This window comes from Mobula hypostoma, chromosome 2, assembly GCF_963921235.1.
Source record: "Mobula hypostoma chromosome 2, sMobHyp1.1, whole genome shotgun sequence".
Classification (NCBI taxonomy): domain Eukaryota; kingdom Metazoa; phylum Chordata; class Chondrichthyes; order Myliobatiformes; family Myliobatidae; genus Mobula; species Mobula hypostoma.
The window spans coordinates 133,566,155-133,584,129 of record NC_086098.1 but is presented as its reverse complement, the minus strand read 5'-3'; the positions used below and the strand labels follow the sequence as shown (position 1 = coordinate 133,584,129).

General features: G+C 43.2%; 1 protein-coding gene across 1 annotated transcript in view; it reads right to left on the bottom strand.

Moving 5' to 3' along the window:
- Positions 1-17,975, bottom strand: part of mertka (c-mer proto-oncogene tyrosine kinase a) — a 175,630-nt gene that overhangs the window by 57,743 nt on the left and 99,912 nt on the right. Inside the window, exon 8 of the mRNA XM_063040701.1 lies at positions 10,004-10,149. Within this exon, the coding sequence (XP_062896771.1) occupies positions 10,004-10,149 (146 nt within the window). The remainder of the gene's footprint in view (positions 1-10,003; positions 10,150-17,975) is intronic.

Sequence of the window (17,975 nt, the reverse complement as noted above, 5' to 3'; positions counted from 1 at the left end):
AGTGCCACGGGCTTTGAACTATTAAATTATCTGAAAGCCTAAATCTGAAGGAGTAAATCTGGGAGAAACTAATTTCCACAATCAAAACACAACAAAAAGAAGTTAGATACATTTCTGATCACTGTTTCTTCAGATCAGTTCTAAAAATAATTGTTACAAAATTATATATTAAAAAAGTTTTATGAACACAAGGAAGTCTGCAGATGCTAGAAATCCAAAGCAACATACAAAGACTTTTTTCCCCCAGAGATATAGTTCTTGATGGTCTGTGTTTTTCACCGGATCTTTCTTGTTTTTTTTTGTGTGTGCAGGGGAGGGGAATTTGGGGACCGATGTGCCTATTCCATTTTTGCTCATTTTATTTGTGCAGGGTGGAGGGATTGGGGGTTGACGATTATGATACCATTCTCTCCCTTCTTTGTTTCGTGGCTATTCGGAGAAGAAGAATTTCAGAGTTGTATACTTTGATAATAAAGTAACCTTTGAACAATATACTGGAGGAACTCACGTCAGGTGACATCCATGGCAGAATTTCTCAACCCTTTTTTTTAATGCCATGGAGCCTTACCATTAACCAAGCGGTCTGAGGGCTCCAGGTTCAGAACCCCTGATCAATGGAGGGAACTAAACAGTCAAAATTACAACTGTTTAAATGTTGACTGTTTATTCATTTCCATGGATGCTGCTTGACCTGCTAGTTTCAAAGGTACATTTAATGTCAGAGAAATGTATATAACACACATCCTGAAATGCTTTTTCTTCCTCCAGCACTTTGTGTGTGTTGCTGAAGTTTTATGTAACTCCTTTGTTAAGCCACTTGGATTTAGATTTCATAACCTTCTTTAACTGTGGACTCCATCTCCTGGACTTTTACATAATGTAACTAAGCATCTTACAGTATTGCAGAATACAGAATATGAATCAGAAAATCACGAATGTAGCAGTCAACGCATACTTTTTTTTCATTTTATTGAGATACAGCGTAGAATAGACCCTTGCAGCCCCTCGAGCCATCAATCCCCCAGTTTAATCCTTGCCTAATCACGGGACAATTTACCAACCAACCAGTACATCTTTGAGCTGTGGGAGGAAACCCATGGGATCAGAGAGAGAAAGAAAGCATACAAACTTCTTACGGGCAGCGACGGGTATCGAACCTAGGTGGCCTGTGCTGTACAGCCTCGTGCTGTAGGTACCATAGGTAACAGAATTCAGAAATGTGGTGTCTGACATTAATGAATAGTTAAGGATTAGTATGAAATGTCAAAGGGGAGCTAGTGAAAAAATTCTGACACCCCCTTGCAGAGACATTTACATCACTGATAGTCACAGGTAAGGTGCTGGATGACTGAAGGTGTTAATGTTATGCCGTTATTTAAGAAAGGCTGCAAGGAGAAGTCTGGAACTACTGACCTATGAGCTTAAATATCAGTGGTAAGCAATTTATTGGAGAGAATCAGAGAGGCAGGAAATACAATAACTGCATGTGGAAATGTGGAAATGAAAGGCTATGTGTGGGGGAAATTGTGCCTAAAATATTTGATTGAGGTTTTCTGACGAGGTGACCAAGAGGATAGATGAGAAAAGTGCAGTAGATATTGTCTGTATGTCCGACATGTCGATCCATGGCCTCCTCAACCACCACCATGAGGCCATTCTCAGGTTGGAAGAGCAAGACATATTCCGTCTGGGTAGCCTCCAACCTGATGGCATGAACATCGATTTCTCCTTCTGGTAACTTATTTTCCCCTCCGTCTTGTGGCTTCTTCCATTCCCCACTCTGGCTCCTTCTTATTCCTTCTCTTCTCTTCTACTCACCTACCTATCACCTCCTCCTGGTACCCCTCCTCCTCCTCTTTCTCCCATGGTCCACACTCCTCTTCAATTAGGTTCCATCTCCTCAAGCCCTTTACTTTCTCCACCTATCACCTCCCAGCTTCTTTCTTCATTTCCCATCCCCCACACCAACCTGGCTTCACCTATCACCTTCAAGCTTGTACAACCTTCCCATCCCCCAGCTTCTTATTCTGGTTTCTTCTCCTTTCCTTTCCAGCCCTGCTGAAGGGTCTCAGCCTGAAATGTCAACTGTTTACTTATTTCCATAGATGCTGCCTGACCTGCTGAGTTCCTCCAGCATCTTGTACAAGTTATTCTAGATTTCCAGCATCTGCAGGAATCTCTTGTGTAGATACCGTCTACGTGGACTTCAGCTACACTTCTGACATGGTACCATATGTTAAGCTAATACGGAAAATCAAATCAAAGTTCAAAGTAATTCAAAGTAATATATATATATATTACCTTATACAACCCTGAGATTCATTCATTTTCTTGTGGGGAGTCACAGTAAATACAAGAAACACAATAGAAGCAATGAAAGACCACACCCAACTAGACAGACAAATGGCCACTTGGTCAGTCGGATGGATGTACTGAGAATTTGAGATGAAGAGTGTTGAAAGTGAAAGCATTGGTTGTAAGAACAGTTCAATGATGGGGAAAGTGAAGTTGAGTGAAGTTCTCCCCTCTGGTTCAAGAGCCTGATGGTTGAAGGGTAATTACTGTTCCCGGTGTGAGTCCTGACAATGCTTCCTGTAGATGTGCTCGTTGCTGGGGAGGGCTTTGCTCATGATGGACTGGGCCTTATCCACTACTTTTCGTAGGATTTTCTGTTCAAGGGAGTTGGTATTTCCATACCAGGCTCTGATGCAGTAAGTCAATATACTCTCCATCACTCATCAAAGTTATGAATCGTCGCAATTCTAAGAAAGTAGAGGCGCTGCCGTGCTTTCTTTATAATTGTACTTGCGTGCTGAGCAAATCCTCTGAAGGATAACACCGAGGAATTTAAAGTAGCTCACCCTCTCCATCACTGATCCCCTGATCAAGACTGGCTCACGGACCTCCGGTTTCCTCCTCCTGAAGTCAACAATCAGCTCCTTGGTCTTGCTGATATTGAGTGAGAGGTTGTTGCTGTGGCACCCCTCAGCCAGATTTTCAATCTCCCTCCTGCATGCTGAGTTGTCACCACCTTTGATTCAGCCAATCAACAAACTTAAATATGACATCGGAGCTGTGTCCGCAAATCTAAGATCCAGTTTTATGAAGAGGTATTGAGGCCTAGGTTTTGAAGTTTATTGACTGGTTTTTGAGGGGGGTGATGGTATTGAATGCTAAACTGTAGTCAATGAAGGGCATTCTGATGTATGCAGCTCTGCTGTCCACATTTTAGGGCTGAGTAAAGAGTCAATGAGATGGCATCTGGTGTGACGGTAGGCAAATTGGAATGGATCCGAGTCACTTCTCAGGCAGGGGTTGATATGTTTCATCAACAACTTCTCAAAACACTTCATCAGTGGGTGCAAGTGTTTCTGGACGACAGTCATCGAGGCAGGTTATCAAGTTCTGCTTAAGCACAGGTGTAATTGCAGCCTACTTGAAGCAGGTGGGTACCTCAGACTGCAGTAGCAGGAGGTTAAAGATATCAGTGAACACTCCAGCCAGTTGATCGACACAGTTCTTTAGGACACAGCCAGGCACCCCATCTGGGCTGGGTCATCCTCCTGAAGGATCTCTCGTGTTGATGGTTGATGGTCAAAGGCATTGACTGAACTCATCTGGGAGCAAGACCTTGTTGACGGTGATCAGGCCCTGCAATGCTTAAAGACCAGTATAATCTGACACATTAAGTGTGAGAATTAATCAATCAATCATTTAGGATATGGAGGGGCAGCCATAACAGATAACTTGAGAAAAAATATTTTAGGACTCACTTGTACTTCAAAGCCACAAGCACTCAGGTTTGATCCTGACCTCTGTGTGGAGTTTGTATAATCTTCCCATAACTGTGTCAGTTTATCCTGGACGCTTCTGTTTCCTCCCACCTCCAAAGACGCACAAAAATTGGCCACTGTATATTGCCCTTTAGTATAGGTACATGTTGAAAAGAATCAGAGGGATCTTGATGGCCATGTGAAAAAGTTGGAGAGTTGCAGGGAAATGAGGGAGGAATGGGATCGAGGGGATTGCTCTGGCAGAAGCTGGTGAAGACCAGTGAGCCGAATGGCCTACATGGATGTCAGGACAAATACTTGCCACACTGTTCCCACCCCGCCTCAATAAAAGCCTCCACGGCTGGATCCCTTGTCCCGACATAACCAGGCGCCTCAGGACCATGGGTATCAAATCCAGCAGGGGGCCAGACTATCAAAGTTCCAGCCCATCTCGAACCTGGCTTTATTCAAACAATGGAAAACTAGCTGCAGCCTTAATTTTGCAATGAACAAACGAATCAAATCCAATGAAATGAAACTAAAAGGATCAGAACTACATTCAGACTGGCTGAGAACACTACTGCTGAAGCAGCATTTCTGTTATCACTTGAGATAACATTAGCACAGATCGAAGTGAACTGAGAACTGAAAGAGATGACTCATAAATCAACTGGTTGAACAGATTAATCACTCCAATGTTAGAATCTTGTTGAAGCTGGCAGCTCAAAGAGTTTGGAACTGTTAAGTCACTTCTAAATTTCACCCTGTTGTGTTCATCTCCCCCAGTTCTCACACACAAGTTCCAGCTTGAAAAGCCTAATCTCAGCTGTCAGCTCCACTGCTAATAGATTTACAGAAACTGCATAACTGAGTTTGATGGGCAGAGTGAGGCAGCTAATCTTTGGCACGTTGCAATTAACTCCCATTCCTGCCATCCCAGGGTTTGCCAAGTCAACTTGGATCAGGTTTCAGAAGTCTCAGGTAGTGAGGTGACTTGTTCAAGTATGGGTGATGGTAATGTGGATGCCTGAAACTGGTCTCTCAGCCCCCAAGGTAGAGAAATGCAAGATGAACCAGTGTTTGCTGCCTGATCAGTACCCAGCAACAACTATCAACTCATAATAACAGGTGAATGAGGGATAAGCCAAACTGATTAGGTAAACTTATTAACTTCATTAGTTACACACAACATCATGAACCAAAGAGGTTTCCTTTGTCCCTGTACTGTTCTAAACTGTACACTGAATTATATCCATTTTGCAAGACACTGGGACAGCAGAGAGGGTGCTGTCAAATCCCAATAAAATTCATACCTTCAGGTAAGCAAGATGTAAAAGTGGTGTGAAAAATAAACTGCAAAACATTCACATCCTTTTGAAGTTTAGGATTTTGTTTTACCCTGCTGGATGCTTCCAACCAATATTGGAATATAGGGCAGAGGAGGCATTCAGCCACTGTTTCATGCTGGGCAAAAATAAAAGACATCAGACAACAGGCAGACCAAGTAGAAATAGGTTCCACCCATCCGTTTTCCCAGAGACCCAATTTGTCACAGATTCACCCAGATTTCAAGCCCAGACACGATCAGGAACCACTCCTTCTAACGATCACCCATACACTCCCCCCATTTGCCCTCTTCACCTTTCTTGCTCAATTCCACCTCCTGCTCCATTTCCCTCTGCTATTATGCTTCAACATCGTCAGTCCTTTAGAGATTGCGCACAGGCTGGAAATCTTGAGTAACACACACTAAATGCTGGAGGAACTCAGCAAGTCAGGCAGCATCTATGGAGGGAACAAACAGTCCAAGTTTCAGGTCTTGACCTGACGTTTTGAATGTTTATTCTCTTCCATAGGTGCTGCCTGACTTGATAAGTTCCATCCATACTGAGTGTGTGACCTTCAGTCCTTTGTCACCTCCATTTATCATCTCCCAACTTGTGTCACTATTTCTACTCTCCCCTCCTCCATCTACTCATCACTCATCTTCACCTGGAACCACCTATCACTTATTAGCTCTTACCCCAGTCCTGTCCTCCAACTTTTTCCGTGAAAGAACCCTCCACCATCCAGGCCACGCCATCTTCTCGCAGCTCCCATCGGGCAGGAGGTACATAAAAATGAGATCCCACACCACCAGGTTCAAGAACAGCTGCTTCCCTTCAACCATTCAGTTCTTGAACCATGCAGTAAAACTCTAATCACTACTGCAAGGCAACAGTGCAATTACATTGACTGCCTTGTACTAAAATGACATTAGTTATTTATGTTATAATTGTGTCTTCTTGTGAAAATTGTTAAAATTTAACTCATGTTTTCCTTCTGAACACTGCTGATGTCACACTACACTTACATTTTTCATTGCACCCATGCATATGACAATAAACTCAACCCTAACTTTATACTTGATCTTTCAGTTCAGCTGAAGGGTCTCACCTGACTATCCATTTCCCTCCATAGACACTGCCTGAGTGGCCGAGTTCCTCAAACATCTTGTGTGTTGCTACAGATGTTGGAGGAACTCAGCTGCAGTGTTTTCCACCTCGTGTTCATCTTCTGTTTAAAGATAATTTTCAAATAGGAAATTCACAACAGCCGATCCTTCAGACAAGTTAAGTACTTGAAGGAGCAATTGCACACATTCAATTGCACCTGCTAGGAGCATCATTTGTCATTGCTTCACTTTTATTAGAAGTTAACAATGGCTTGTCAATGGCAGAAGCATCACAATAGATCTGCAAGGCTTTTTGCATCATTGACACACAAACAATCAAAGCACACAATGCTATAGTCTGAGAGCTCAATCTGTAATCTCATGTATTGGATCTTGGAATAGTGTCAGGGCTCAGCTCCTCTCATATCCCTTTTGCCAATCAACTGTCCAGCTCTTGGCTCCATCCCTCCCCCTCCTGTCTTCTCCTATCATTTTGGATCTCCCCCTCCCCTCCCACTTTCAAATCTCTTACTAGCTCTTCCTTCAGTTAGTCCTGACGAAGGGTCTCGGCCTGAAACATTGACTGTACCTCTTCCTAGAGATGCTGCCTGGCCTGCTGCGTTCACCAGCAACTTTGATGTGTGTTGCATTATTTCTCTTTTTGTGTTTGCTCTGTTCATGACATCCCCATTAGATATTCGTTTTGTCCATGATATTCTTTGCATCCTCCTCAAAAACCACATCTCTGCTGCTTCAATTCGTTTCCTCATGTTACTAGGTATTGTCCAACATTCTGAGCCATAACAGATGACATTACTGGATAAACGTAACATTTCAGTACTCTGAGGCGGGTTGTCATGCCTAGTTTAGTATTGGTCAGCATACTCTTCATTCTCGTAAAAGTGTCTTTTGCCATCCCTATTCTTTCGATGTCCAAGTCACACCTGCCATCTGATGTCACCCAGCTTCCTGAGCAGCATAAGTTCTATACTTGTTTTATGTCTTCCCCGTGGATTCTCCTTCTTTTTGGATATCACCATACATTCTGCCTTTTTGCAATTGATAGATACACCCATTTTCTGAGATACCGCTCCCTAAAGATGTCCTGGGTACTTTGTAGGCTAGTGCCCAAGATGGAGCTGACTAGATTTACAACCTTCCGCAGCTTCTTTCAGTCCTGTGCAGTAGCCCCTCCATACCAGACAGCGATGCAGCCTGTCAGTGTTCTCTCGGTACAACTATAGAAGTTCCAGTCCTGAAGAAGGATCTCAACCCGAAACGTTGACTGTTTATTCATTTCTACTGATGATGCCTGACCTGCTGAGTTCCTCCAGCATCTTGTGTGTGTGTGTGTTGCTTTGGAGTTCCAGCATCTGCAGACTTTCTTATGCTCATAATATGCAGTTGCCAACAAACCGATAAGTCAGAAGGAAACCCAGGCCATCTCTGGGGAGACATGCAGACTACAGACAGTAGCTAAGGTCAGGACTAAAATTCTGACACACTACCATCCATCAGTCATTTTCATTTCCTCAATTGCAACAATCCAATGGCACTTAACTAAATCCATGTTATGCTTTACTCTCAAATAAAGGGAAGTTTCCAATTGTGAAACTCAAACTGAAGGGAAAAAATAATTATTTCTACATGATTTCAATATGAGCTTACCAAATTCAAAGTGTATCATTTGAGAGTTGGTAAGCTCATTCTTGTAGTGAGGGAGTGTGGGACCAGAAGGCAGAGCACAAGAATAGAGGGATATACATTTAGAATGGAGATGAGGCGGGATTTCTTTAGCCTGAGGGTGGTGAATCCATGAATTTCGTTGCCACAGGCGGCTGTGGAGGCCAAGCATTTGGTGTATTTAAGGGCAGAAGTTGATAGATCCTTGATCAGTCAGGGCATGAAAGGTTACAGGGTTGCTAGAGATCATACTCAGTAATGATGAAATAGTGGAGGAGACATGATGGGCCAAATGGCCTAATTCTGCTTCTATCTCTTATGGCATGGACAATGAAGGCAATTAGTAAAATGGATTCTTATTGCAAGGGGATCAAACAGTGCCTATAAAAGCATTCACCCCCCCCCCGAAGTTTTCCTGTTTTATTGTTTTACAACATTGAATCACAGTGGTTTTAATTCAGATCTCTACAAAGTGATCTAAATTAATTACAAATACAAAACACAAAATAATTGATTGCGTAAGTATTCACCCCCCCCCCCTTAATATGACACACCAAATCATCACTGGTGCAGCCAATTAGTTTTAGAAGTTACACACTTCGTTAAATGGAGATCTGCTTTTGGAAACTTGTGTACAGTCAAGTGTTTCAATTGACTATAGTGAAAATACACCTGTATTTGGAAGGTCCAGCTGCTGGTGAGTCAGTATCATGGCAAAAACTCCACCATGCAGACAAAAGAACATTCCCAGCAACTCCCTGAAAAGGTTATTGAAAAGCACAAGTCAGGAGATGGATACAAGAAAATTTCCAAGTCACTGGATATCCCTTGGAGTACACTAAAGTCAATGATCAAGAAATGTAAAGAATATAGCACAGCTGCAACTCTGCCTAGAGGAGACCATGCTTGAAAACTGAGTGACTGTGCAAGAAGGGGACGAGTGAGGGAGGCCACCACGAGACCAATCACAACTCTGGAGGAGTTACAAGCTTCAGTGGCTGAGATGGGAGAGACTGCGCATACAACAACTGCTGCCCGGGTGCTTCACCAGTCGCAGCTTTATGGGAGAGTGGCAAAGAGAAAGCCAGTGTTGAAAAAAAAAACTCGCATGAAATCTCGGCCAGTTTGCCAGAAGGCATGTGGGAGACTCTGAAGTCAACATGAGAAAGTTTTAAGGTCTGGTGAACCTAAAATTGAGCTCTTTACCAGACTAAACACTATGTTTGGCGTAAGCCAAACACCACGCATCATCGAAAGTACACCCTCCCTACCGTGAAGTGTGGTGGTGGCTGCATCATGCTGTGGGGATGCTTCACTGCAGAAGGTCCTGGCAAGCTTGTGAGGGTAGAGGGTGAAATGAATGCAGCAAAATACAGGGAGATCCTGGAGGAAAACCTGATGCAGTCTGCAAGAGAACTGCTACTTGCAAAAAGATTTGTTTTCCAGCAAGACAATGACCCCAGGCATAAAGCCAAAGCTACAAAGGAATGTCTTAAAAACAACAAAGTTAATATCCTGGAGTGGCCGCATCAGAGTCCAGACCTCAATCCAATTGAAAATTTGTGGCTGGACCTAAGAAGAGCTGTTCACTCACAACCCCTTGCAATCTGACAGAGCTTGAGCAGTTTTGTGAAAAAGAATGGCGAGAAGTTGCAGTGTCTAGATGTGTAAAGCTGATAGAGATGTGTCTACACAGGCTCAAGGCTGTAATTGCTGCCAAAGCTGCATCTATTAAATGCTGACTTGAAGGGGGTGAATACTTAATCAATTTTTTTGTGTGTTTCATATTTGTAATTAATTTCTGATTTCACTTCAACATGAAAGAGTATTTTTCTGTTGATCAGTGGCAACTTAAATCCATTGTGATTCAATGTTGTAAAACAATAAAACATGAAAACTTCCAAGGGGGGGTGAATACTTTTTATAGGGACCTTGTATACATAGGAACTAGCAACACTAATTATTACAGTCCTAGTACTGTGATTCATTTTTCCTCCCAACATGATCAGTTACAGCTGAAACACAGGTCACATTATTTCCACTGCAAAACATCAGCTGGCGCAACAAATGAGTTCACTTTTTATTGACTTGAAATGACTTTAAATATACTTACAGGGGACCTACTACCTTTCCAGTCATAGCTCAACTTGTAGCCCAACAGGATGCCATTAACTTCCTCCTCCGGAGGTCCGATCCATTCAACAGTCAATGAAGCATCACTCACAAGGACGCTGATATTATGAGGAGGTGCCGTTGGGACTGCAATGGAGAAAGATGCATGAGTAATCTCCCCTTCCTACTCATGTGTTCCACCACTTAATATTTTAACCTGACACATTTTTCAAAGAAAAACAACTTTGTGAAGAAATATGTCCTTCTTACCTCGGTACAGTCTGTCCCCGATTACAAATGCATGACTTACAGACACAGATACACACAAACAAACTCCCATATTAAATTTAAAAGTGTGACACAAAATTCATTCCTATAAAAGACAAGTATAGTTTCCCCTCATTCCCCACTTTTAATAATGGTTTGTTTAATTGTCAGTCTTACATAATTTTGAAGCCATTCACTCCAGATGTTGCTTAGCCTGATGAGCACTTCACACAATCTCGTTATTTCAGATTTCTAAAGCTGTTAATTTCTGCTTATGGACGGGGAATTAAATTAGCTTCATGGAGACTTCTGAAGATAGGAAAGATGCCACTGAATTATCTAACATCATAAACTGACCAGCTAAATTGACAACACACAGAGGCCAAATTTATTCTACAGTTAACAAAGGCAGGGGAAACATTTGATGAGATCATTGTAAAATATTTTATTTCAGGAAGCAACCAACTCTTTGTCTCGTTTGTTTTGACCTTACAGCAAATTGGGCGCACCAACTGGTGAAATCTGTTGGTGATATTCAAATGAAAACTGCAGTATATTTGGGAAGAGATGAAATTTCATTTTTGAAAAGAGACATACTTTCTATTTGCATGTTGTATTACAAAACAATTAGACAATTTAGAATACTGTTGTGAAATTCACTGCAAGTCACTTTATTATTTTCTGTTTCAGAATGTTATAGTGACTTCCGAGAACTGTTAGAACATGTTCCCACATGGAACCGCTGGAGGCAGCCCTCACGGCGCTAAATACTAGAGTCTTACACTAATGCTTTGGAAGAAAACTGTCTTTTGACAAATAATCTAGCAGCTGGATATGTAATGAATGAAAGCAGGCTAAATAAATGTTCCTGAAAAAGAACAGATTACAGTCGAAAAGAGAAAAAAAAAGTTGCTGAAAATGCACAAGTACTCTCTTTGCAGGTTGGCAGGATGAGATACTGTACGGCTCTACCAAAGGAGGTGTAAGGCACTCCTTCCCTCCACTAGCCTGCAGGTCACTCTTGGGCAAGGTGTAGCACCTGCTTCACCGCCCTCCCATGATAAGTGTCACGTGAAGACACGGGAGCAGGTGGTGGATGGTTGTATGAGCAGCTGGTGCATATAACAAGTCCTGGTTATACAACTATTGACACCAGGCAGATAATCTCTGAATAGTATTGATAATTGCTGGGGTCGCCCATCTGCCCAGATGGTGACAATGGCAAACCACTTCTGCAGAAAAAGTTGCCAAGAACAATCATGGTCTTTCCATGACCATGACTGCTTACATCATATGACAAATGAACAAACTCTATTTGCATCTGAAAGGTGAGCAAACAAGTTAACATTACAAGATGCAGCAGGAGCTGAAGTGTTTCCAACACCTTGTGGTTTGAGTGTATGGTTATGCACTTTGGCAGAAGAAACAAATGGGCAGACTATTATTTAAATGGGGGAGAATTCAAAGTTCTGAGATGCAACGGGACTTGGGAGTTTTCGTGCAAGATACCCTTAAGGTTAACCTCCAGGTTGAGTCGGTGGTGAAGAAGACGAATGTATTGTTGGCATTCATTTCTAGAGGAATAGAGTGTAGGAGCAAGGATGTGATGTTGAGGCTCTGTAAGGCGCTGGTGGGACCTCACTTGGAGTCCTGTGGGCAGTTTTGGGCTCCTTATTTAAGAGAGGATGTGCTGATGTTGGAGAGGGTTCAGAGAAGATTCACTAGAATGATTCCGGGAATGAGAGGGTTAACATATAAGGAACGTTTGTCCGCTCTTGGACTGTATTCCTTGGAGTTTAGAAGAATGAGGGGGGACCTCATAGAAACATTTCGAATGTTGAGAGGCATGGACAGAGTGGATGTGGCAAAATTGTTTCCCATGGTGGTGGAGTCTAGTACGAGAGGGCATGACTTAAGAATTGAAGGGCGCCCATTCAGAATAGAGATGCAAAGAAATTTTTTTAGCCAGAGAGTGGTGAATCTGTGGAATTTGTTGCCACGGGTGGCAGTGGAGGCCAAGTCATTGGGTGTACTTAAGGCAGAGATTGATAGGTATCTGAGTAGCCAGGGCATCAAAGGTTGTGGTGAGAAGGCGGGAGAGTGGGACTAAATGGGAGAATGGATCAGCTCATGATAAAATGGCCGACTTCTGCTTCTGCTCCTTTGTCTTATGGTCTTAATATCTGTGTGACAGCCTAATTTTGAACACTAAAAAGAGAATTCTCCTAATCATTTCCCAGCAGATGTGTTTTGTGATCTTATTTATCCAAGGAAGAGGCATCAGCAGTTCTCATATTTTAACTGGCGATAGCAAAGGAAGACAATCAATACTGAAGTCAGCATGGTATGTGATTCATTAGGAAATGTTTATTAAAAATACAAAATGGTGGAAATACAGGACGTCTGTATTTTCACATGTGAATGCAGGCGTTGTGAATTTATTTTCCTCTTATATACTAGAACCTAGTTGTTTCCAGGAATATTTATCAAAATCGCGACTGGGAAATTATTCATCCGCAGACAACTGCAGCATAAGACGTCTAAGATGTGCTCCCACATGCCTGCTGCCCTTGTCCTACATAGCAGAGCTCTTGTGGAAGCCACTGTTGCTAATGCTGCACTTCAGACTGAACAGACTGCAGCCAAAGTCAGCGTGCAGAGAGAGCCAATCAAGTGACTGTCATTCATCTTGCTGTCATCTGGGCAAGGTGAAGAGTATTTCAGACTTCTGATTTGTGACTTGTAGATGGTCAGTTGCTGGACTGCTCCTGTAGCCATGCTATTTACACTGAAGGTGAATGCAGACATTCAGGTTGTTGCTGAAGTGGAACTCAGTGATGGTTATGCCATTGAATATCATGGGCAGGAGCTCACATTCGCTTCTGAAGTCAAAGTAAATTTATTATCAGAGTATGTACAGTACTGTATAAAAGTCTAGGCACATATACATACATAGCTAGGGTGCCTAAGACCTTTGCACAGTACCAGAGTAATTTGACTGTACTGTAGCTACAGAAAAAAAATTAGATCCCATGATATATGTCTGATGATACACTGTATTTTAAGATCGCTCTCTGTCGTGGACTGAGAGTGGGACGGGGGCGGGGATATTGGAACCATAATTGGGAAAAGGGGAGAGCGTGGGAAGCACCAGGGAGGCAGTCTGTAATGATCGATAAACCAATTGTTTGGATTCAAATAACTTTGCCTAGTGTCTCGGGACTGGGTGTGTCCACCCCCTGCCCCAGCACTCCTTCTCTGCCACCTGTCTGAAATCCCTCCCACCAGTCTGAAATCCCTCCCACCAGTCTGAAATCCCTGCCACCTGTCTGAAATCCCTCCCACCAGTCTGAAATCCCTGCCACCTGTCTGAAATCCCTCCCACCAGTCTGAAATCCCTGCCACCAGTCTGAAATCCCTGCCACCTGTCTGAAATCCCTCCCACCAGTCTGAAATCCCTGCCACCTGTCTGAAATCCCTCCCACCAGTCTGAAATCCCTGCCACCTGTCTGAAATCCCTCCCATGCAGCTTCACCCTCACCATTCCCAATATCTTTTGCTCCCACCAGATTTGCAAACTTGCTCTTGGCTCCACGTTGACAAATACAGTACTGTGCAAAAGTTTTAGGCACCCCAGCTATATATGTGTGCCTAAGTCTTTTGCACAGTACTGTATATGTAGAAGTTGCAGGAAGGCAAGCATTAAGATAACATCCAGGCAAGGTTGTTTACAGATAGTGTGCAGTCAACACAGAGAGGTCTTTGAAAAGTATAGCGTCCCTTTGCACAGCAGGCGACCGCGGCTGTTTGGCACAACAGGGCAAGATGCAAACAATGGATTCTCCAGTGACACTTACTGCTGGTCCATTACTTCACTAATTCTGAAGTATTATTGGCTTCTAATGTGAAGACTCTAATGCCTATTAATACCTGAATTATCATAGTGTAATTGGTGATTGATTATGCAAATAAGGAACATGAATATCCACTAGATCAGGGGTCCCCAACCTTTTGTGCACCGCGGACCAGTTTAATATTGACAATATTCTTGCGGTCGGGCCGATGGGGGTGGGGGGGGTGGTGTTCAAGTTCAACAGGTTGGTAACAAGGAATGAGGAAAGGTGCAGCTGACTCATATCGTTTCATATCGCCAAATCATATCGATTCCGCGCAGCCCGGTAGCACATGCGCGCGGCCCGGTGGTTGGGAACCACTGCGCGAGGTCACCAATTGGTCAACATCTGTATCCAACTGGTCAGTTTCTGTATAAAAATGTCACTTCTTTCTTCATAGTTTAGAACAGTTTGGTGACAGGGGCCCAAGCTGTTTTCCTTGTGCACTGGTAAAGAATGATTGACAAATCCGTGAAATGTTCTGAGTCCATTTAATCAGCGAGGACATATGTTATCTTGTACAAAATACTTATACAAAAGTACGCCCATGTTACCACGAGATTCATCTACTTGCAGGCACTTGGAGGGGAGAAAAAAGCAAACAACAGAATCTGCAAAAAGCATACATAAAGACTGAGAAACAAATGTGCAAAAGACCAACAGCAAATAAAGGAAATAATAATAATCATGGGAATGTAGGTTGTAAAAGAGTCCGAGAAAGTGAGTTTGTAAGTTGTAGAATCAATTCGAAATTATCATCAGTGAAGTTATCCTCGTTGTTTTGGGAGTCTGATGGTTTTAGAGCTGTTTATGAACCTGGTAGTGTGGGTCTTCCAGCTCTGTACCTCCTGCCTGACGGTAAGTACGAGAAGAGAGTATGGCCTGGACAGTGGTGGACTTTGACAATGGATGCTGCTATCTTGAAGCAGTGTTCCATGAAAATAAGGGGTTCCCAACTTCTTTTTTTGCCATGGACCAAAACCGTTAAGCAACAGGTCCATGGACCCCAGGTTAGGAATCCCTGATGTAAATGTACTCAGTGGTGGGGAGGGCTTTGTCTGCAATGGATTGGGCTGTATCAGCCACTCTCTGTAGTCCTTTTCCATTCCTGGGCATTTGCGTTTGCATACCCAGCCGTGATGCCACCAGTTAGAATACGCTCCACTGGGCATCTACGGAAGTTTGTCAAAGTTTTTGCTTACGTGCCAAATCTATGCATTCTTCTAAGAAAGTAGAGGCATTGCCATGTCTTCTCTATGATGATATTTGCATGCTAGTCCTAGGACAGATCTTTAGATACAGTCATTGCTTTGCATCGGTATGAATTGCTTCATTGCCAGAGAATTTGCAAATGGAATTGGACACCGTACAATCATCACTGAATGGGCCCATTTCTGACCTTTGACAGAGGGAAAGTCAAGGAGGCAGATCGCTGTGCCAGTACTGATTGGGCAGCCTGAGTTGAATCCCAAAAACAATGAAGATATTGTACGGATGAAGGAAGACAATGTGCCCGCCTTTCTAGAAGAATCTGTCATTTTCCATTTGCAGGCTTTAACTGTAGGCAAAGCAGCTCCAGAAATGCCACTTCTATGACCTCACTCGTATGACCAAACCCCGCCTCAGTCATTCTGGAGAAAACAACAACCCTGAACGTCTTTCCTAATTATTTAATATCCACATCACAGTACTCTGGAGTACTGTTTGTGATTCCACATTGTGCATTGTATCCATCAACTAACAGAGCACAGAGTAATACTGAATGGAAACGAGTTTCTCAGCCCAACTCTTCCATGCCAACCTTGCTGCTAGTCCCAAATGTCAACATTTGGCACATACCCTTCTGAACCTTTCCTATCCATGGGCTTATCCAAGTGTTTTGTTTATAATTCAGTTACTTCCAGTTTAAAATGCTGCCGCTGAAAGCAAGCGAGAACTTCCTAGCGGTTACCAAAAACAAGGAATACAACTAAATACTTTATTAATAACACTTCTTCTGTTAAAAAAAACTATGGTAAACGATCACTGCGATCAATGGAAAGGCGATGCTGGGTCAGGGGTCCAGGCGAGTTTGAGAAGTGCTCAAAGTGAAGATGGGGCGAGGTCAGGCACATTCAAGCCGAGGTCGGGGCAAGCAGAGCAAAGCTGGAGCGGCGAAGAGGCAGATTCGAGACTGGTCCAATTTGGAAAGGTCGGGTACCGGCTGAAATGTGGTGGCAGGGACCAGGCCCAGAGCGTATCGACATGACAGCTTCTGGGTCCTAGAGCAAGGAACGATCTGCTGTTTGGAAGGTGTGAACGCCAGGCCAAATGGATTGAGAAGGCAGCGTGTCTGGACCAGAGGCAAGGGTCGTGGTGGTTCTGCTGGCTGCTCTGTATGACGTTTACTCCGCTATGCGCTGAACTGAGGCTGAGGCTGTTGCCTGCTCCGGGATCCACCACGTTTACTCCGCTAGGCGTTGAACTGAGGACGAGGCTGCGGCCAAGGCTGTGGCTTGCTTCAGCTGCTTTGTGTCGAAGGACACATTTTCATTATAAATGCTGTTTGCTTACTTTTATTGTTTGCACAATTTGTTTTTCTCTCTGTACATTGGGTGTTTCGTGAGACTTTTTAAAATGGGTTCTTTTGGGTTTCTTTGTTTTGTAGCTGACTGTAAGGAGACAAATCTTAAAGTTGTATAACGTATACATTTTTTGATAATAAACCTAGTTTGAACCTACCTCAACCACTTCCTCTGGAAGCTTGTTCCATATATACATTGTGCTCTATATGAGCAAGTTGTTTCCCCAGATCCCTCTTAAATCTTTCACTTCTCACCTTAAAGCTATGCCTTCTAAATTTTAGTTCCTCTTCCCTGAAAAAAACTGTGTATTCACCCGACCTACATCCCTCAGGCTTTTACACACCTCTACACCCCTTAATCTCCTATATTCCAAGGACTGAAGGTAGATAAATCACCTGCACCAGATGGACTACACCCCAGGGCCCTGAAAGAGGCAGCTGAAAAGACTGTGGAGGCATTACTAGTGATCTGTCAAAAATCACTAGATTCTGGAATAGTTCCAGAGGACAGAAAAATTTCACTCCACTCTAAGAAAAGAGGGAATCAAAAGAAAGCCAGTTAGCCTGACTTCAGTGGCTGGGAGATGTTGGAGTCCATTAATGAGGATGAGGTTTCGGGGCACTTGGAAAACACATGATAAAATAGGACAAAGTCAGCATGGTCTCCTTAAGGAGAAATCTTCCCTGACAAGTCTGTAGGAATTTTTTGAGGAAATAACAGGCAGGATAGACAAAGGAGGATCTGTGGATGATGTTCACTTGAATTTTCAGAAGGCCTTTAACAAGGTGCTGCACATTCACTGTTGAGCAAGAGAAGAGTCTATGGTATAACAGTCAGGTACTAGCATGGATACAGCATTGGCTGACTGCCAGTAGTCTTAGAGTGAGAATAAAGAGGGCTTTTTCTGGTTGGCTGCCAGTGATTAGTCGTGTTTCATAGAGGTCAGTGTTAAGACTGCAACTCAACCTAAATACACCGCCTTTCATCCTTGAAAATCTTTCCGCCACTGCTCCCTGGCTCAGACATTGCAACACATTGTTTCAACTCCACTACCAATGACATAATGGGTGCAAGATCCCTGGAAGGACACCTCAACAGGATCTCAATGAAAATTGCATCGTGGCTGAGACGGGAATAGTGAGGGACAAAATTCATTCTTGTATACTTCATTCCCAATCCCACAGTCAATGAAGGTATGTAGGTTGGTATTGGAACAGATTTTCATGGAGGAAGGGCGGACACACAGCGA